Below are 21,226 nucleotides of genomic sequence, written 5' to 3'. Positions count from 1 at the left end.
TTTAATGCTCAAATCATTTCTTCAGTTCCACTGGTCATTTAAATTTAATTATATTTCATTCTCACTTTCCAACCTGTAATTTTGATGTTCATTGATATTTTTGCTTTTCACTTACATTTCCTGGGTTATTTTGTATTTTACAGACTTTTTTTCCTTAAACTAGGATAGCCTTCTTGTTTTTTCCTTAATGACCTGAATGTTCACTCATGCTTAAAATGTATTCAGATCATATATGTTGGTAAAGTATTTGAAGTCTTCAATAAGTCTGTTTTACACTTCCAAACACTGTAGATTATGTCATCTTTTCACAATGTAAATGTATGATAACATCATGTTCTCCATATCCAAAAAGAAACTGATTTTTAGTCAAGATTAATTCTTTTTTGTCCATTAAATGAGACTGCAACACTAGCTTATCTCAAATTAGTACTTTTTTTTAATACTGTATTTGGAAATCATTACTCTTTAGAAACTTTGAGGAATTTCTGTAACTAAGCGTATAAAACAGCCAGTAAACTTGAACTGCAATCAGCTATGATGGTGTGTTTGTTATCCTATGCAATATGAACAGATGATATTTTTCAATGATTGCCTCTCTTTTTGCAGGCACAAATTGTCTTTACAAGCAAGTATACCTGCACTGTTTGGGCCTGTGTTTCACTGCCAAAATAAAAGAACAGCCTTAAAGTGAAAGGCAGGTTGAAATACAGCTGAAAAATCATTTCTACCATCCATTTTGAAAAACTTAAAAAGCAAACAAGAACTGGAGCTATTAACATTTATTTTTTATAAAATCACAAAAATATTTATCAGAACTATCCTTTCTTTGAGACTATGTGAAGGATATACACATGACAGTCAAACTGATTAAATGTGCATTTGTCACACTATAAGTTGAAAGCTAAAGTCTAATTAATATTTTCTAGAAGCTGATATATCATAGTAGTGCTTCTCTAATGTACTCTGATGAGTACAAATACTTAAAGGAAAACACTAGGGAAGTGGAACTTTGAAACCTCATCGGGGAGATTAGATGAAAAAAAGTTCAAGTATTTCCAGCAAAACATGATGGAGTTTTATTGCAGCTATGAATTTCATCAGATCATTTTGTGGTTCAGAACATCAATCAACATAACAGAAATTCATAAAATTAATATCTCAAGGCAAATTCAAGTATAATTAGAAGAGACTGTAAAATTGATAATTCTGTAAAATGTTCCACCAATATTTGGCACTGCTTTAGGCAAACATTCTCATACCGTGTGCCCTAGAAACCTAGAGGCTTTTTGCCCCAATTCATCATAGCTTTCATCATCATAATGTCCAAGCAGCATATCACAGCAAATGCTGAAGAATGTATTTCCACTAGTATGCTAAACAAAAGAAAGCTTGATATTGCTGTTCTTGAGATGGAAATGGAGTCAGAGATACTGAGTGACTGCAACAGATCTACTGCTGAAATCTGGGTAGTAATTCATTTCAGTGGCAGATTACTACACTATTTTTAAAGGAGCAAGAAATTGGATGAAGTTAGTAGGCGGATGGCTTTTCATTTTCAAACTCCTCTGCAAGAACAAGAGCGTAAGCTCTATACTTCAACAGTAATTTTTGCATGGATTGTATGGCTGCCCCATTTGAATATCTGTGTTCATCAGGCATTGAAAAAGAAGTTCTTATCAAATACTGGATCTGCCTGGTCCAAAGCTGGACAGTGCTAGTTCTAAGCCTTTCCGTCCTGTAAAGTGATACCTACTCTTCTGCTGTGATGAGAGTCAGACAACTTCCACTTTTAATGTTCTTTTAGTACCAAAATGTTCTAAAATGAAACTTGGATGTGAAAAAATCGCTTTAATGTAGACTGGTGGCAATCCATGTTCTGTCGATGAGGCAGGATTTTTCATTGAGCTTTTATAACATGTCAGGCTGTTTTATGCCAAGTTGATTTTCTCACTGAAGATCAACCCATTCAGGTACTTCTCTCGTTCTCCTTTACAGTGCTTACAGTCTATTCTCTAGTTGTCCTCATTATAGTGACAACATCGTAGACAAGTGTCATCTCCAAAGCCAGCCAACTTCAGAAGTAATGGCACAGAAAACAAAAACTACAATGAGAAAGAGAGAAAAGATGGGAAAAAATGAAAAACAATGCCTTTGATATATAGCAAAAATATGTAAGAGCAACCAAAACTAACCTAATTGATAAATTCTGGCTTATTAAAGAGAGTGCTCTATGCTGCATAAATGTTTACTTGCTTTGTTTTCAGTATACCTGTTCTGTGTGAGCAAAAGCCTCTATAACAATTATGTTTTGTGAATTTAAGGGCTCTAGGGTTCCAGGTTATACAAAGCTTGCAAATGGGACAAAGTGACAAAGCTCACCTGCTACTCTTTTTTGTGGCCCTAGTGTTAGCAATGCTGTGTGTGTAATATTTTGGAAAGCTATCCTTCAATTTTGTTGTCTGTTCATTCGTGCATGCTGGTTATTACAGGCATCTGTCAGGCACTGACTTAAAAATGCAGGATAAGAGGTATATCAGGATTCAAACATTTATCACATGTATAGTAGAAAGAAAAGTCTTCAGGTCCTTGAAACTGCACAGAAAACAAAGAGTAGATTAAACAGTAATCCTCCTGCTACCCACTTTTTAGTTCTAACATGATTTGCATTAAATACAAGTTACAATACTGTTAGTGTTCATTCTGTTTTAATTACAGAGAGACAAAAGTGAGATATGCTTATTCTTCAGGACTTTATAGCTCGCTCTATTTCAGAAGCAGGTTGAATTGGAGCAGATTTACACAAAATGCAAGAAGCTAGCTGCAAGGACAGGAAATATCTATATCCCAAAAGAAGACCAAGCTCTCAAATAGACTGAACCTATGAAATACTTGTATTCTGTGTTTACTTCCATTTGTAAGGCAGACATCTTCTTCATATACCTTCACCCCACTGGTGGGCCAGAGGTTGGATCTGGCTTTTGATGCTTCTATTTGGCATTTCTACCTCCTCTTCTCCAGAGGATGCACAAAACATCTGCTTGGGCAGCAAATGCTTCCCAAGCAGCTGCTGCCACCTCCACACAAGAGGAATGCATAGAAGAGGCCAAGGGGGGCACGTGCTCTTATGCATGGCCTGTCAGAGAGAAAGGAGTCAGTGCTGCCATGGACAGAGGCAGAGGGCACAGGGCATGCAGCTTCCTCCCTCTAATGCTTTGTAATAGGCAACATATAAATAACACAGCTCACAGCTCAGTTACACACTGGACTAATATCTAGACAGCTGCCTCTCAGAACACAAACACAAAGAACAACCAAGATCCTGCCAAGACCATCACCCTGCAGCCTTTTATAAGAAAAAGTCAACTACATTCTGAATTTCTTTCTAACACTTGGGATCACTTCTTTTTTTTTTATGAGACGCTCTTCAAGAAGAGGCATTAGAATTTGCAAGGCAGCAGCCTAGTTACGTTGTTGCAAAATACTAGCCTTGATAGTTGGCTGCACTCTTCTTTGACACTGTAGAAGTTATCCAAGTAGTTCTCATGAATGTTGGTAGGAACTGGGTGCATAGCTCGAGGACAGATTATGGTCTTCATCTTGTAGGACATGAAAATAATTGAGAGTCTGTTGTCAAGAGCTGAGCCCTTCTTGGAGTGTTAACATGTTTTGGCAAGACATGTCAAAACTGTACCTTATACTGAAAGACATTCATCCTTGAACATGAGCTAGGAACATGCAAAATTCACAAGCCACCAAGCAATTCATATTGCTCTTGCTACATCCTCCATAACAGAAAAACCATTTTTTTCAAAAGAGTTCAGCACTTTTCTGTGCTAAACAAGTGGTTATCCTTGAAGATGACATTACTTGTCCTCTATGCTGGACAGTTATCACTAACAGAAAGTTGCAATTACACATTTAAATTGAGGAATTAATGCTTTTTTTCTTAAAATAAGTGTCCATGAGTTTCATGCACAGTAATCATATCTTCATTTTCCGTACACAGATATATTGTTGTAAAAGATTGTAAATATTTGATATTGATTAAAGAACAATGCATTTTTAATTCAAGCTACTTTGAAATCATTGAGACTTAGACATTTGAAACATTCTTCTAGCTAATATTCTTTTACAAAAAAGAATAACTTTGTGCATCAATTGGTCTAACTCTATGTATGTGGATCTCTTGCTATCTATATATTGGTTTACGCGTCAGATTTTTCCATCTGGTCTTTGCTATGCATAATGTAAACATTCAGTGTTAGGGTGGGCATTGCCATCCCCATGAACCAAGAGGAGGCTGTCTCTGATTTTGTTTCTTCTTTGTCAAGCAGATATTATTTTAAATTTCCGAACAACATATGTCAGCAAGTCTGGCCAAGTTATATTTGAAGCAAGATCTATTTGTATCCACTATGTGACTACCTGGTTTATCATTGATTTAATTGCTGCACTGCCCTTTGATCTCCTTTATGCTTTCAACGTCACTGTGGTAAGTACTAACTTTACTTTTTTAATTGATCTTTTTTTGAGACAGTGGGGTTTTTTTGCAAATCTATTGACTAAAACTAAATGCACTAAAATATGTTGATATGCAGTGTATTTTCACATTGAATACTATGTAACGTAATTTTTTGCATTGATTTAACTATTGCAAGATTGGGTGTCAAAGTGGCCATTCATTTACATGAAAGCTACATATTTACCATTTTTCTCATTCAATTATCTTTAATTTGTAAGCAGTTGCATTTATGTTAACTTCATTTTTACTCAGTGTACCCAAATACAATTCTGGATAGCTTTTATTCTCTTTTGCTGTATAAGTTGAATCCTTAATAGTTTTCCAAGGCTTGTAAATTTTTGTTGTGCATAAGTACATCATTGTTACGGCCAGTAAGGTATATTCTCCAATCAGCAGGCAATCCTCTTTCTTATTACCCCTGGAACAGTGTTGAGCACTCGAATGCAAATATTAATATATGATCCTTATCCCTACCTTTTTTGTGTGTTTTAGCAGCCAAATAAGCAGCTCAGAATACATCATACCTGAAATCTGAGATGATAACTACTTAAAATTCTCATTAACTTTGCTTGACTTTGGTTTCAGTTCAGCTTTGTTAGGAATTTAATTTAAAATGTTTAAGCTACTTTGAAAAATGTATGGGTCTAATGTGTGATGATCCTACTTAATGTCACAAGTCATAATGGGTTACATTTGCACCTCTACTTATACAGAGACACAGCTTATTCTTCTGATAGGCCTATTTGCTTTTCTAGAGTAAGGATCTACTAAACAACAACAAAAAAAACCCACACACAGAGTCAGAAAGTTTAATTTTGGAAAATATGCTGGCAGTGATTTCTCAGTTTTGTAGATTTTTCACATAAGAGTCTCAGGCTTCTAAGCCATGCACTTTCTAATTCTCAGTATTGTGATCTTATATTAATAGATACACTTGATCTCATTTTCATTAAATGGAAACTACAGATAAGCACATAGATGGTAGAATAGACTAAAAAAAAAAAAAACCACTGGAAAACACTAGTCATGAAGCCACCTGTGTAAAGTTTCCTTTTTGCTTTAATTCTTTTAGTTGCTCTTCCTTAGATGACCTCTCTTTTCACTTCATTTGTTATGTTAAGAACTGTCAGTCTGATGCTAGTGCACTAACTTTTAATATCAGGCTGTTAGTAGTTCCACATTCTTAAACCACATTTTTTTATAAACATAGGTAAACTATTTAAATATACTGCTAGCCCAGTTTAGCCCTTACAATAAACCTTAATAGCTGGCATAACTGGGTTGGTTTAATTTCCATTAAGAATTTTGCATTGAATAAGCTAGGTCCGATCTTTTGCTTCAAGGAGGGAAAAAGAAAAAAAAAAGGTCTTTTTTATTCATCAGGAAGACTGATACATTGATAGTAAGGATTCTGTGAAAGAAAGTATTATTACAGTTAAAAAGCCACATTATTAAAAATGCTACTATAATATAATTAGTACACCTCTGTTGTCTATTGTACCTTTTAACTTTTTTCTCAACATGAATAATATGATGAGTAAGAATATCCAGGACACTGAAATGTCTCTCTGTTAGTAGTAGGTCTTTAACAAGATAATTAAGGATAGATTAAGTCCAAATAATTGACAGTATATAGCCATATTGGTCTAGAAATCAAAAATGACTGACAGACACAGCTTTCTGCATGCTCCAAGAGTTAAATTCCTCACTAAAGATTTTTTGCAATATATAATCACTACACAGCAGAGTCAAGGTTTAACTCTCTCTTCCCTCTGATAATTGAGAGAGAATCTAGAAATTCAAGGTCTGCACCCTGCATTCACTGCTGCAAACTCAGTTGTGGTGTTTTCTGTATGATTCCACAAAGCGAACACAGTGCCTTACTATACTGTATTTTCTGCAGTGACAAGATAAGGCAACTATTAATATAATCCCTTAGATAATAACTATTGACTGTTTCAAGAGTGGGGGGAGGTGTTATCACATTCCACTGTTTACAGACTTTATTGATTTAATGAGCCATTTCCTCATATCTGTTCTCAGATTTTCACTCCATCGACTCTCAGATGTTGCCTCAACAGAACGGTGAGAAGGGGCATCAGGGAGCATCTCACCCCTTTGCTGTCCAGGCCCCGGCACAAAGGCCAACACTTTAGGGATGGTCTAAATTCCACAAGCTAGGTATAGTGCCATACATATACAGTTATGTATGGCACAAAAATGTCACCCACTAGCCAGAGATTTGTGGAGTCAGAGTGCCTGAAGGAGCTGTGGAGCCTCCATCCTTGGAGATGTTTCAGAACAAAGAGGGAGGAGAACTGTAGGAAATGGCAGTACTGTGTTTAAACCTTCCAGGGACTCTGCCCTACCAGTAAATGGATGAATCTTTGGAGGTTTGAGACTTCATGCACGCTCCTCCCTAACCTCAGTGCCTGCTGAGCTCCCCAGCTCCTTCCATCCATGTATCCATCTGACATAAAGGATCCCTTAGTCTGTGCAAATGTGGTATGAAATGCTGCCAAAGTAAAAATCAGATTATTAACCACTAGTTATAATGACTTTGTTTGCACCTGTCTATTGGTGGTGTAGAGCAAGAAAGTCATTTTTGAAGGAAAAACAAAGAAACAGAAAGGATTAAAGATCCTTGCCACTAGTCTTTATTTAAAAGGTATAATGTTTCCTTATTATTTCCTTTTTTGCTGTAGGAGATGATTCCTCCAGGCAGAGTATTCCTTCACTAGTTTGTAGCGACTTAATTTCTCAGTACTTTTCAGTGCTACAGACTCCTATGATTTCTTCTGTGTTTTATTTTAGATAAAATTCTTTCTCTGTCATTTTGCCAGAAAAGGGTTAACCCAGCTAGTCTAAAATGATTAACCAAATGAAAAATTTAGATTGCTTTATATCTGTGGGCAAAGCAAAATCTACGTAGGCACAAGTATGAGTGCTGACTCCTCATTTTGTCTTTCTAAATTTATGACACAGAACAAAGAGCTGCCTGCTGGCATTTGAGGTCTTCCAATGACAGATTGGACATAGTAGAAGAAAAGTGTTTGACATGACTAATGAGAAAATTCAGTGCAATTATGTATGATTTATTACATCTGTGTTCAAATTTATGAGCAAATTATTTTGAAATGAGGAGGTCGTTTGGCCTTTAAATGAAATATGTCTCCACTTTAAAAAGAAATATTATGATATCTGATTCACTGTTTTTATATCTATTAGTATTCTGGTCACAATTTAGACCCAAGTAACACCTAAATAACAGTAGTAGTTACCATGCTTTATAACTTTAAATTATGGCTGGGTACATTTATTATTTTAACAGCTGTTTAGAAATTTATTATTTATAAGAACCCGATTAAAAAAATAATCTCAGCTATCACTGTTTGTTTGTACTGCAGTAGAACATAGGCACCGTTGTAAAAGCGAGGGCTCCAACATGGAGGGCACAGCAGATATATACACTCATTTTATTTATGTATACACACACAGAGACACAGACACACACACGCGCACACACACACGCGCACACAGCATCTTGGAGTTTCAGTCATGGATAAGGATCCCTTTCTGTTAAGTGTGCAACAAAGAGAACCAAAATACAGTCCATCCAACCTCTCCCTATAATGACCCCTCTGCAACTGGCTTCAGGGAGAGAGATCACAGCTCCTGTGTTGGGAACAGCTGATCTAAGAGAAAAACAAGAGATAGGTGAATACGGCTCAAGAGGATCAAATGATGATCAAAATTATCCAAAAGGGGAAATAAGCATGGGGTAGAATCACTCTGGCAAACGATGAGGCTAGAGGAGGAAAATAGATGTAAATGTGTCTGTGTTAGGGAGGAAGAAGAAAGAATTGCATGGAAAGAATCAGAAAGCAAAGGAGTGAGCCAAGTGAAGGACAAATATAACTTTAGTTCTCTTTTGGAAGAAGCTAATGAGAGAGCAGAAACAGAGACAGGAGAAGAGGAATGAATTGCCATAGGAAAAGAGGCAACTGGTATGGTGGGCGTGGCAATCATTTAGAATAATTATATATTAGTAGTTAAGAAATTGTATTAATACAAACAAGACAATTCCTTCAAATATTTTACAGCATCCTGTCGCAGACTTGCAAATGTTCTCATGCTTAATGCCACAGACATAACTAACCACATTGAACCATTGTAGATGACGTGAGATGGAGAAAAGAAATGCAAGAAGAGAGGAAAAGACACTGTAACTGTTTGTTTGCTCCAATGTAGAACAGCTTCACCTGCCTGACTGGCTAAGCCCTGCCAGATCTTATTCATAACAGACGTGAACCTCAAAGTATTTTAAACAAATAAGTGTAATGTGTTTGCTGACTTTTTTTTTTCTTGTCTTGTACATGTGAGTTTAGGAAAAAATGTAAAGGTAAAAAAGTGTAAAAGAAAAAAATATAAAGAAAAAACTGAAATAATGGGCGGTGAATACTTCATGAAGAGAAGAAGCTCACAAGAGGATTCCTTATGCACTACCTAAACTGTAGAACAAAAAAAGGGAATGTTTGTAGATGGCAGGGCAGGGTTTCTTCTTTTTACAGGGTTGCCACCTAATGTCATAATTTTTGAGATTGGAATAAAGTCAATGATTGGTTAAGTATTTCATGAATAAGTCTGAAATACTCCCCATGACAGAATTTATCATTCAGCCTGAACTTAGCTGTGAGACAATTCACACCAGTGAAATTAAGATTTCAGAATATCAGTTTGGTAATAGAAACAGAAAGGCTTTACATTATTCTGGATTAGCAAAAACAAAAGGACATTGATCCAGCTGTGCTTTTAGAATTTCTTTTCAGAGAGCTCATTACTGTGCTCTGCGAGTGCTGTCAGAAGACATGAAATTTGATGTTATTTTTCTTTCAGTCAATTGATGTATGTATCCTGTATCAGTCAGGTATCCAGTAAGCATTAAGCCTAACATCTCATTATCATTAATGAAGTAAAAAATGATTACTGTTAACAAAAATTATGCCTATTTGATCTTGGAAAAAGTAAATGAAAAATGTTCTAATCTGCATCTTGTCTGCTATCTCTGGCCAGCAGCTGAAACATGAGCCAAGTATATTCCATGCAAAATGAGTTGTGGTGCAGGCTGCTGTGTGGGTGTAGGTTGGAGGACGCCCTGGAGGGGCTGGGAGGGCCAAGGGACTACTGGCTTTGTGCATTGCTGAACAACACTGCATCTTCCCTGGGGGTCAGTGCCCAAACACCTCCTAAGCTGATGCACACTTAGACTGCTAAGCAGAATAAGTGCTGTTTTGGCAACATACACTTGAAAAGCAACACTTTCTTTTAGGTAAGGAGCTCTTTAGGAGGTTTAATAAAAGTCCTTTCAGACTCCAACTTAGTCTGCAGCAGTAAAACATGTCCAGTCTCCTGAACACAGGTTTAAATCTGAAGAGCAAATCTGAGCCTGCAGTGATCCCTCTGCTTCCTTACTCTTCAAAATGTCAGCTCTATGTTATTGCTTTTTCTAGGCTTAATGATTAAGCTGGTGTCATCTCATATGTACTTCAGTTGTGTTGGGCCTACTATTTGTCTGTTAGCAGAAACTGAAAACTGTTATAAAAATTGTGTGTCTGAAGATAGTTATTTTGTGGTTTCATACTGGAATAAAATCAACCTTCGTGAGTTTGCCATTTAAGTTTTTATCCTAGAGTGGTGAAGGATCTGTTTGTGAACAAGCACAAAAGTTTAAGTTAAATCCAAAAGAAGAGACTTTGGATGAAAAAAGGCAAAACGAAAATCTCCCAGTATTCCAAATTTGTTTGGTTGAAATCAGAAATACTAAATATATATGTACACAGCAGAAATAAACACTTTTTTTAACTATCAGCTTTGCCATTCACTGATGTCTTAAGATTCAGACTAAGCATAATATGCAGCTAAATAACTGAATGAAGTGAAGGCAAAATTTTACAGAGTTTTAGAAGACAGTTTCCTTTCACTGAAGCATAAAAACTGTGTGATAGAATTCAACTACTGACTACTTGATTTTTCTCTGTGTTGTCCTAGGTTTCTCTTGTCCACCTCCTAAAGACAGTCCGGTTACTACGCCTCTTGCGTCTCCTTCAGAAGTTGGATCGTTATTCCCAGCACAGTACAATTGTTCTCACGCTTCTTATGTCCATGTTTGCCTTGCTTGCTCACTGGATGGCCTGCATTTGGTATGTCATTGGGAAAAGGGAGATGGAGCAGAATAATCCCCTTACCTGGGACATAGGTGAGTTCTCTTTCTTGCATATACATATATATATATATATATATATATATAACATAGGCATGTGTGTGTGCATGCGTGTGCATGCGTGTATACACATGTATATGCACATATACAGGTAGATGTATAAGCCATTCATTGTGTCCTTTTCAGTTTAATTATTGAGCTTTTGTTAAATGCTGCTTGTAGAGATAAACAACTGCTTAAGTCCCATAATTTTTAGCAAGCAAGGTTGTGTGTTGTGTGTATATATTTCTTTAAAGTTAACTGCATAACAACTAAAGTATGGACATTTTCACTCAGAATTTTGACTCAATAAAAACACATATGCATATAATGCAATTTGTGTTTCTCGTGACTGTGAAAATTTGGTTCTTGAGAAGTCTTGTCTGAAACTGTAAACTGAGGATTGTTTCTATCTACTTAGACAAAAAATAGTAGTCCTCCTTTAATCTTTAAGTGTTTGAGCTTTTACATATGAATTTTGTTTGGATGATTGATCTTCAGTGGGGAGGAATGACTTGGAGGGAGAGGTTGAAGGTATTTTCTTTTTGTTTTAAAGATCACTGGCTGCTTTAAACTTGTAGTGAGGGAGCTGCCCAAATTATTTGTGTCTAATGTGGCAACAAAAGTATTCAATAAGAAATAAATGCCAGAGTGCGGGTAATCTTTTATTGAAGATGTTGGTTCTCTGAATTTCAGCACAATCCAGAAAAGAAAAAGTAAAAATGGAAAAAGTAGAAAACAATGACATTTTTAAAAGTGAACCTATTTGGGGGAAATTGAGGAATCAGACAGGACAGGGCCAGACAGTGCATAAGAGTAGATGAGAACATTCATCTTGGTTTTATGAAGTATGCAAGTTTTTCCACAGAGAGATTTCCTCAAGTATGCTAATTATTGCTTGCTGTGCATTGCCTGCCAACAGAGATAGGATCTAAAATGCTTTTTGTTAAAAACTCCCTTCAGAAATATTGTTTGTCTGGTTGGTTTGAAGGTTTTGCTGTTTTACTGGAGAAGAGGCATTTATCAATGGATAGAAGGTTTTGGACCTTTCACATTCAGTTCTGCATTTAGTACCCACCCCAGCCTGTTTGATTTCTTTGATTCTGTTTCAGACTGATTCATTAGATTTCAAACCTTTCTTTTTTTCTTTGAACTTTAGTATTATTACTAAGGATAGTACCCATGTGTGATGGTGCAATGGGAAAACAATATATCCTATATACAAGCCTGATATTATTGGGTACTTGTATGCTGTTGAAAATATGCTACCCAATAGAGCAATTACCTGGTAGTGCAATACTCTACACCTTCATAGGTCATTATAGCTTTTCTGTTGAGGTGAATTTCTTCCACTCTTTCTCAACTGGCATATCAATATCAAGCATCCCCTTTTCTCCCTTTTCTTTTTGTTTCTTTGTATTTCGTCATTTTAATTCTAGGTGTATCTACCTTTAGCCTAAAATCCATTATGTGCTCATTTAAGCAAGAGGGGAAATAAGGCCAGTGATAAAATTAACTGGAAGAAGAAAGCTGAGCTAGTTTTCTTTATGCTGCTAAACACTAAAGACACAATTAAAGAGCGTGAATAATTTAGCCTGTATATGTAACCTGTGAGAAAAAAATAGTGCAGGTGTCTTTCATGAATGAACTACCTAATAGTGAGATAGATGTTCCTGACAGAAAAAATATTTAGTGGAGGCATGAGGCAAACACCTGTGGCCAAGGACTCAGTGAAGTGGATTTGAACTATGACATCACCTACTCTTATCTCCTTTAATTTCTTCCTTCTCCCTTAACCTCATTAGAGATTGAATACTGATAAGTCTGAAGGAGAAATAGCAGGTATGTTCGAAGTACCTGACCTTCATCTAGGTGAGGATGCTAGGTCAGGAAGAGAAAAAGCAGAAAGAAGATCCATTAAATATATCTCTCCAGTTTGCCTATAGGTTATTGAAAGCTTGGTGGAGTCTCCTTGCTTTTGTAAACCAGTTCTGTGACCTGCTGCTGAACTCCTTGCAGAGTGCAAACTGTGCAAAGAAAAGACTGCAGCTGTAGGGGAGACGATACGAAGAAAGCCCACTGTGCCCAAATTGGTCAAATATTGATGACAGAAAAATAAATCTAGAAACAGTAATAACAAAAAGAGTCACTCTGGCAGTAAACAGCCATGAAGGTACACTGTCAGCTTATTTAGGCCACCAATGACAGGTGGTCTCGAAACAGCACAGCAAGAGCAATGAGAATGAGCTGCCTGCCTGTCCCCCAGCAGCCCATCCCTCTGCCTTTTGCCTTCCCTGAGGCTGGATTCAGGAAATCCTCCCTCTCGCCCAGGGCTCTTGGCAGTTATTGCTACAAAAAGATTGACCTTCACCCTTCAGTTTTGTTTTTTCTAGGGTAATGACAGCATCATTGAAATCAAATTCAAATGTCAATCAAATGTGCCAAGAACTTCATTAAAACAAAGCCCAGCATGTCCAGAAGAGAACTGTTTTGCTGGACTCCCATTTGTGTCTCAGTGAAGTGTGCTAGGTTTGTATCTAGCTCATCCTATATTGATCATCTTCTAGTGGGGGCCCAAGGTGGGAACAACTTCTTGACAGCCTTTCAGTGTTGGCTTGTCTTGCTGTGAGACTCACTGGCATTTCCTGTGCAGCTGCAGGCAATACACCTCCACCGCAAGGACCGAGGCATTTCTTAAAGGTGTGGACTATTAGACTTTAGCCTCCTTACCTGGAAAAACTGCTTGGTTGTTGAACTTACAGCCTGAAAAGGATTTTTTTTTTTTCCAAAAATGTGTTTCCGCATTTTTCTCTGGAAAGCCTTTCTATCACCTTCACAGATAGGCTCTAAAATATTTAGATGCTATAAATCTATAATAAAAATTGCACTGCAATGACTCCTGCAAAGCTCATACATTATTGCCTAGCAAATCCAAATGATGAGATATTAGTTCTATATCTGTCAGTATGGTTATTTCTAAAGTTCTTTCTAGCACTAAGTAATGCATTTTTTGGCTTGTTTTCCATTTTGTTTTCTAAGGGGAACAGTTTTAGAAGGTTAAAATATTGGAAATTCGCAAAAAAGAGGTGGAGGGGGGTCAGAAAACCCCAAACACCTGGCATAAAGCCATTAGTTTACAAAAAGCCTGATAGAACCTATGAAATTTCTGTTTAAACCTATATGCCACATATATGAACAGTAATAAAAGATTATGTCATTTCTTCAGTCAGACTGTGCAAATCCTATTGCTCTCCATGTACAAGCTACTTGTTGGTGAAACACAATGAAGTTAGGTCTTGGCCCTCTGCTTTCTACAGTTTTTGCTGCTCTGGTGGTATACACATGATGAATTTTAGCTAGCTTTTTAATCTTAGGGAAACTTCTTGGTGCTACCTCAGTCTCACAGCGTATACCCCACAGCATCCATGTGGGAGATGTATTGAGTGGAGAAGAGCAGGGGCTAAGAGTGACTTAGCCAAGTAAAATGAGATTGGGATATTACAATGAATCACAAACTGAATAATACAAACAGTAGAAATCTTGCTTCAGGATGCAGTAATGGTAATGCAATGGTAAGACAAAGAGGGCATTCTGCTCTCCTGTGGTAAGTCCTCAAATGAAGCTTTTTTATATAGTTTTGGATAACATATTTTAATAAAGATGTAGAGAAGCTGGTAAGAATTCAGAGAAGAGCAAAAGGAATATGAATATGTAAAAGAGACTACTTAGTGCAAGGAGGACAATAGAGTGTGATCCTTAGTTTTGTATTCACAATTTTCATTTTTAAACTTTTCAGTTTTTTTAGAGTAATACCAAAACTGGATATTCAATTTCCATCAATAGACCTTAATCAAAGTCCTTTGCAGGCATTAGGAGGCCTTCTAATTGACAACATTAGAAAAATGCAACCCAAAAATATCACTCCATTACTTTTTTATTAAAAGGAATGTGTTACCCCCTTGAAAAGTATGCTTTCTATTCTTCACTGGTGTGTCTCAGCCAGCGTCCAGCTGAAGACCTAGCTCCCTGGGCATGGATGCTGCAATGCATGTATCAGCTGCAAATATAGGCATAGATCTGTTCTAGGGAGGGAAAACTGTGCCAGAAAGAAAAAGAAGATTTCTTTGCTTTTTATGTGTGGATCTATTTTTTTTTTTTTTTTTGGGGGGGGGGGTAAGGCAGAGGGAGAAAAGGCTTATATCAAAATCCTTCCTCCATTTAGTGTTTCCTCTGAAAGCTTATAGCACAGAATCAAGACCGAGGTCTTGCTAACATTTTTAAGCTGTAGTGTTGTAACATAATACTTTTGGACCTTGCTGTGCTATCAGATATGCACCATAGCCCTGATCTCACAATGTTCACTTAAGTGGGAGTAGCATTTGGTTTCTGGTATCTATTTCTCTGGCTAATTTAAACAAATGAGGTGCTTCATTTGCATTTGGATTGGGGCAATGGGAGTGATAAAGTTCTCTGTGAAAATACACAGAGCAGAAAAGTGTATTTGCTGTGTTCTTACTGGGCCTAATTGTAAGCTTTCCTTTCAGTTTTTGTCCTCATTCAGAAAGAAATCTCATTGCAAATAATTTAAAATAATGATTATATTAAAATTTTAATCATTTGGTTGCAAAGTGAGAAAGTAGTTTCTGGGAATGTTATTTATGAAGGTTCATAATGTGGTAGCACTAACGTTTACCGGTGCAGTATGGTGTTAAAATCCATTTCTCTTGCTTAGCTCTAGTGTTGATATTTTAACTGGTTACATGGAATATGAGGAAGATATGCAAGTTGGGCACTGTCAGTCTTCAGGTGCTTGAGACATTTACCTTAGCAAGTTTCCCCATTTCAGAAGAAAGCTCTTCCATGTGCAACAGCTTGACTAACGTCTGATAAAAACATGACTATCAGACTGATCATTCCCACCCACCTGAGGCAGTGTTACGCTCCTTTTCCTGCTTTTCCCTTTTATAAATCCCTTGCTGTTACATTTTACATTGTTCTCATTTGTTCTCCCTGGTGAAACAGGTGTTTTCCTGAGACACAGCATGCTTTTCTGCAATCTGTAAAAATAAGATTAATTTTGGTTAGCTGACACCAAATAGAGGCTAGACTGTGTTTAGGCTCCTGACTGTTCCTATGACTCTAATATCATTCATTTCAGTATATTGGCTTTCATTTCCACAGGTTTTACTGATATTAGATTAAGACACAGTGTCTTTACTGGCTGTCTGCTGTTTTGAATTCGTACGTACTGAGCTACCTCCCTTCAAGTTCTTATCAAATATGAAAAATGCCTTTTAGATCTGTCTCTATATGAAACAGATAATATTGAGAATGTTTTTTGTTGCTAAAGACATTCATTCTGTGAGAACCGTATGAGCGGTTCAAACTCAACTGCCTTGAATACACTGAAGAGATTAGGAGAAGGGCAAGAGTTAGGATGCTGCCTCCCTTAGATAGTCAAAGTATAATTTGTGTAATCACCCTGAAAAAAATTTCCTTCCTGTCCACCAGAAATTCAGCTACAACTTTTTATTGGTCCACCCACAGTAAGATTTATAACATTCTATCTATGGAGTTGTTGTTAGAACTAAATTTAAAAACATATATAAATGACCTGTGCTTATATAGAAAATAAAGGCTATGCATTTACTTTGGGAGAAGCTTTAAAATCAGGACTGTAAAGATTACTCTTTATTTATTTAAATCTTTATTTCAATAAAATATCTCAATTCTGATTTCATATTTTTACTCATTTCTTGTTAGTTTTGTAATCCACAGGACTTCTGAAGACAGGAATTCATTCACCGTGGTATTTTCATGTACTTTGCAATATAAAGCTTTCCGCTCTTTGTTTATCACACACTTACAGTCAGAGCCTTTAAAGGGACTTAGATGTCTGGCTCCCAGTGACAGATTTATACCCTGAATTAGTTTTCATGGCAGTGAATGGGGAGATTTGGATGCCAAATGAGTTGCATAGCAGCTGAGTGGAGCCAATACAAAAAGCTGAAAAGAGGGTTGTATCTTCAGTCCCTTTCACTCAGGGCCTATGCGCCTCAGTTTGGGTTGCACAGAAGTCATAATCCATCTTCACAGATGCTGAAGGACATGTATGTACCAGATAATGGAGTTTAACGTAGAGATCTCACTAACACTATTGATACAAACTGGTGTATCTACAAGTGTTGAGCTTGCTGACCATTTAACTGTGTTTGCTTACTGTTGTCTGTGCCGGTGAGGCCTGCTGCTTTGTGCAAGGGTTTATGCTCTCATCCCGTTCTGCACAAGCAGCTTGGGGTTGTCTGAATCTAGAGCACAGATGTGAAGGAGGCTATTCTGGTGAAAAACAAAACAGAAACCACTGATTTCTTTCAGCCGCAGAGGGAGGAAGAGGTATTGTTGTTGAATTTCCCTTTCCTTTAGCATAGTAGCTCAGGTATGGGAATATGTGACTAAGGTATGGAAGACGGGTACAAGGTAAATGTCTTTGAGGGCTCCATTTCCCCATATAGAGGTTGTTCCACTTACTTCCTGGGCAACTCTATTCCATGAATCCTTTTCTTTTTTTTATTTTCCCCCCCAAATTGACATGACTTCAACAGATGAGGGGTCAATGCCAGAGCTAGATGTGAAGGTTTGGACTCTCTTAGGCTGAGGAGAACTGAGATCAGTCCTTCACATTTCCTCATACCAGCGAAGTACTAGGGGAAAGGACAACCTATATACTCCCTCTTTTGCAATTAAATTGGCTAGAGCTATATTGGGCGAGTGAGAGAGAAAGAGCATGAGTGTACATGTGCCTTACTTATTGAGCCCTTCTGGGGATTTAGACATGGGGCGAGGTGGCTGAGGGTCCCCTGCTGTGTGTAGCTGTGAGAGAAGTTCATGCCGTGAACAATGGCACTTGTGGCCCTATGCAGAAGTTGGCTGGTAGGGGAAAACCAAAGTGTAGGCACCTAAAGCCTTAATTGCAAACTTAAGAATACGTTCTTGATCTTGAGCTCCTAAATTCTGTCAAAGTCCTTTGTGGCATTCCTGGTAGCTTCGGTTTTGTCACAACACCAGAAGTCATCACCGAGCTGGAATGTCATCATGAGAGTTATTGCCACATAATCCTCTTCAGTTTTGCGGCTTGGGAAGTTTTTAGAGCTAGAAACTTGTTCCCAAGCTGTTGAGAAACCTGAGGCATTCTTCATTAGTTTTCTTGATGTCCTAAGCAATTCTGTCGGAAATTCTGAATGTATGGGGTTAAACATATCCTTAAGAATAAATATTTGTGTCATTGGTATATCTATTCAGGCTATCCTCTTTTTCAGAAGAGTGACTATTTTCAGATATGTGCATACCTAGTTCTTTCTCTAACACTGTATTTCAGTGAGCCAGAAAAGTTTCTGGTGCGTTTGGATCCGGCATAAACATGTAGTAGGCAATAATAGAAATCATGCTGGAAAAACAACTGTCATTACTCCCATACTTGGTCAATATAACATACAACTTGGTATAACAATAATTAGTTTCTTGATTCTTTGTATTTTAAAATGATATTAATTCTCATAATGAATTATAGAAGCAGGTAAATATTCATGCTTTTCATCATGAATATTTATGATGAAATCATGAAGCATCACGAAGCTTTTGCAAAGGAGTTAAATGACTTGCTACAAGTGACAAGAGAGTTGGTATCAAAGTTAAGAGCTTAGGATTTTTTTATTTTTCTTTTTCATATATGCACTGCCTTAATTATTAATAAACTGCCATTCACTCAGATCATTCAGCTTTATCTCTATACAGGGTTTCCTTCAGTTAGAAACTTAATATTGTCTTTGAATGTGATTTGAGTAGTTTTTATCAAACCCAAGCATTCAAAGAGCAGAACAAAAAGAAGTATGAAAATAATGAGATTTTTAAAATGTACAATTTTTGGTCTGCTTTTTAACCCTCTGAAGTTCCTATTTGCAACACACTCTTAACAGCTTTGACATAAAGGAAACGAATTTCAAGAAATTATGAAAGCCGAGACTGTGTGATCACAGAACTCCAGATGCTGCAGCTATCAGGAAGATCAGCTAACATAACACAGGGAAAAATCTAAGAAACAATCATTTTTAGACTCAGGTCATGTAACTGCTCTGTGCATGTAGATAGCTATACATACTTCTGGATTCCAGACTTACCTCCTGGAATTTGAGTCTGGACCAAACTGACTCTAGTAATTTCAACAAGTTCAGTTTATTAAGAGTTAAGATTGAACTACAAGTGGAGTCTTGAGCATGGCTGCAGCTTACGTCTGCTCTCGCTCTAGCAGACATGCTGGCAAGGGCAATGTTCATGCACTCTCCAGTACATTTTGATCATGTATGTCCAGGGTGTGGGAACAGTGGTTTAGTGTGATTTTTTGTTGCACTCATAGAGCTAGATGGATCCTCATCGCTGTCAACGAGAGTACTTGTAAATTTCCAGGACTCTTGGCCAAAAAACTGGCATAAAATACAGGCCTAACTTCACCATTCCATACACACACATTGTCCCGATCCAATATCGGGGGGGGGGGGGAGGTTTCGTTATGATCCCAAGGACAAGATTAAGACGCTAAAACCGGTCAAATATCGTACAACCTTTTAACTTTATTTTCCACGGAGTGGGGAGAAAAGGTGGGGAAAGGCAAAGGGGAGGAGAGAGAGAAAGAGAAAGAGAGAAAAGGGGGAGAGAGAAAGAGATATCACCACCCATGGATCCAGCGGCGTCCCGTTGGTCCTCTTCACTCTGGGTGTAAATTTTAGCGATGCGCATGCAGTAATTACAACTCGAGCAGGGTCCGACCCTAGGTTCCCGCTGAAAAGTTCGGAGCCAAATCAAGGCAAATTAAATAATGACACGTGTGCAGTAGTTACAGCTCGAGTTGGGTGCCTCCGAAGAGGGACCCCGAACAAAGAAATCCCTGGGCAATTATAGCTTTTTCAAATTAAGTTTCCCACCCCTCACGCGGTAGTTCAGACCAATAGTAATTTTTGGGTCTGGGGTCTCCTGCTCCCTATTGGGTCTCATCGTTGTTCCCAGGCAGGCTGCTTTTCTCCCTTATCTTTACTGTTGCGGTTTCTGCTGACAAATGTGTTTTGATTCCTCGGGTTCTGCCCTTCTTTCTCAGGGCCCTGACAAACAGGTGTTGTTCCAGCAATTAGCACTGCCCCAGCAGTGACAGTAGGTGTTATCTTCCAAGGTCCCGACGAAGAGGATATAATGCAGACCCCCCCTAATTAACACTGTTTCAGCAGTGAGGGGAGGCTTTGTTTCCCAGGGTCCTGGTGCCCAAGCAGGCCTCACTTCAAAGCCTTGACATCCTCCCTCCTGGAGTGTGACGCATAGGAATGCAAACTGCTTGTAACTCCCTTATCTTTCCAGTCTGCACCAGCTCTGGGGCCCCTTCTCACTGAACTAGGGAGTGCGGCCTAAGGCTTCAGCAAATTTAGCTACTCATGCTAAGCAAGTTTTATAAAAGTTGTGCTAAGCGGCAGTAATTTGCAGTCCAGGTCCCAAAGTCTCTGTCCGATCGTGATCCGGTTCAGCGCAGGCTCGGTGTGTCCCGAATGGTCGCAGGGAGACCGTTTCGGGGGTCGCAGCAGCTTAGTCCTGTTTCCGCCGGGGACAGATGGCTTGTTCGGGGTTATGGTTTGCTTGCACCTTATGTACCAAGAAATGTTTAAGGCAAAAGTTCACTCATCTGTCTGCCACACACATGCATCACCTGAGAGCTGGCATGTAGAGATTTATGAATCCTTGCAGGGGAGGAATGAACTTCATGCTGACTAAATTGCACAGACCATCATTTGCTAGCTACAATCAATTGCTCATCTCAGTTTGTCATCGCTGTACCTGAATGTTTGATTTTAATCTCTGTTTCAGTCTGCTCATTATGTTTTTGATTATTCATATTTTTTTTTGCATCACTAGCGACAGTACCTGTTACTTTGGAGCTGTGATCCTCTCTAATTTTTTTAAGAGGCCATTTTAAGAGAAGGAATAGAAATAATTGTATCTTTCATGAGCACTGCCATCTTCAGTTTAATAAAATGCATTATAAGGCTCCATTGAACCTCGGGCAATGGTATTGAAGGTCCTTTTTTGTGGGGAATATACATATATCTACTAACTTGTCTATTTCTGATGTCTAAGCGAGGAAAAAATGAATTAATCAGCTGAAAATTCATTTTGAGTTAATATATGAAGGAAATGGTTGATGGCTACAACTCTAGTAAAATATTTTGGGGCATCACTGTCTTAGTGACTCAGCCAGTCAGCTTGGGTTACTCCTTGCAGCACTTAAAGCAAAATAATTAGGCCCTGGGCTGTGATACATGAATAATAATTAGAAATAAACTAAATGACTTAAATAAGACAACCACTTTGAAGCTATTAAACTTTTCAAATCACTCAAGTCACCAATAATT

General features: G+C 37.8%; 1 protein-coding gene and 1 long non-coding RNA gene across 3 annotated transcripts in view; one reads left to right on the top strand and one right to left on the bottom strand.

Annotated features, from left to right (window-relative positions):
* Positions 1–21,226, top strand: part of KCNH8 (potassium voltage-gated channel subfamily H member 8) — a 200,334-nt gene that overhangs the window by 119,526 nt on the left and 59,582 nt on the right. The window contains exons 6-7 of the mRNA XM_026103866.2: positions 4,335–4,492; positions 10,571–10,778. Coding sequence (XP_025959651.2) covers positions 4,335–4,492; positions 10,571–10,778 — 366 coding nt within the window. The remainder of the gene's footprint in view (positions 1–4,334; positions 4,493–10,570; positions 10,779–21,226) is intronic.
* On the bottom strand, positions 1,000–20,335 carry LOC135327463 (uncharacterized). Of its 2 annotated transcripts, none has more exons than XR_010387616.1 (4): positions 19,505–20,335; positions 15,706–15,838; positions 2,380–2,592; positions 1,000–2,102 (listed from the first exon to the last, which is right to left on the bottom strand). It is a non-coding gene; the product is annotated as an uncharacterized LOC135327463 (long non-coding RNA). The 2 variants fall into 2 exon arrangements; XR_010387617.1 differs by having other exon boundaries at positions 19,508–20,335.

Source organism: Dromaius novaehollandiae, chromosome 2 (genome assembly GCF_036370855.1).
Source record: "Dromaius novaehollandiae isolate bDroNov1 chromosome 2, bDroNov1.hap1, whole genome shotgun sequence".
In the NCBI taxonomy this organism is placed as follows: Eukaryota; Metazoa; Chordata; class Aves; order Casuariiformes; family Dromaiidae; genus Dromaius; species Dromaius novaehollandiae.
This window is presented reverse-complemented; position numbering and strand designations above follow the sequence as displayed.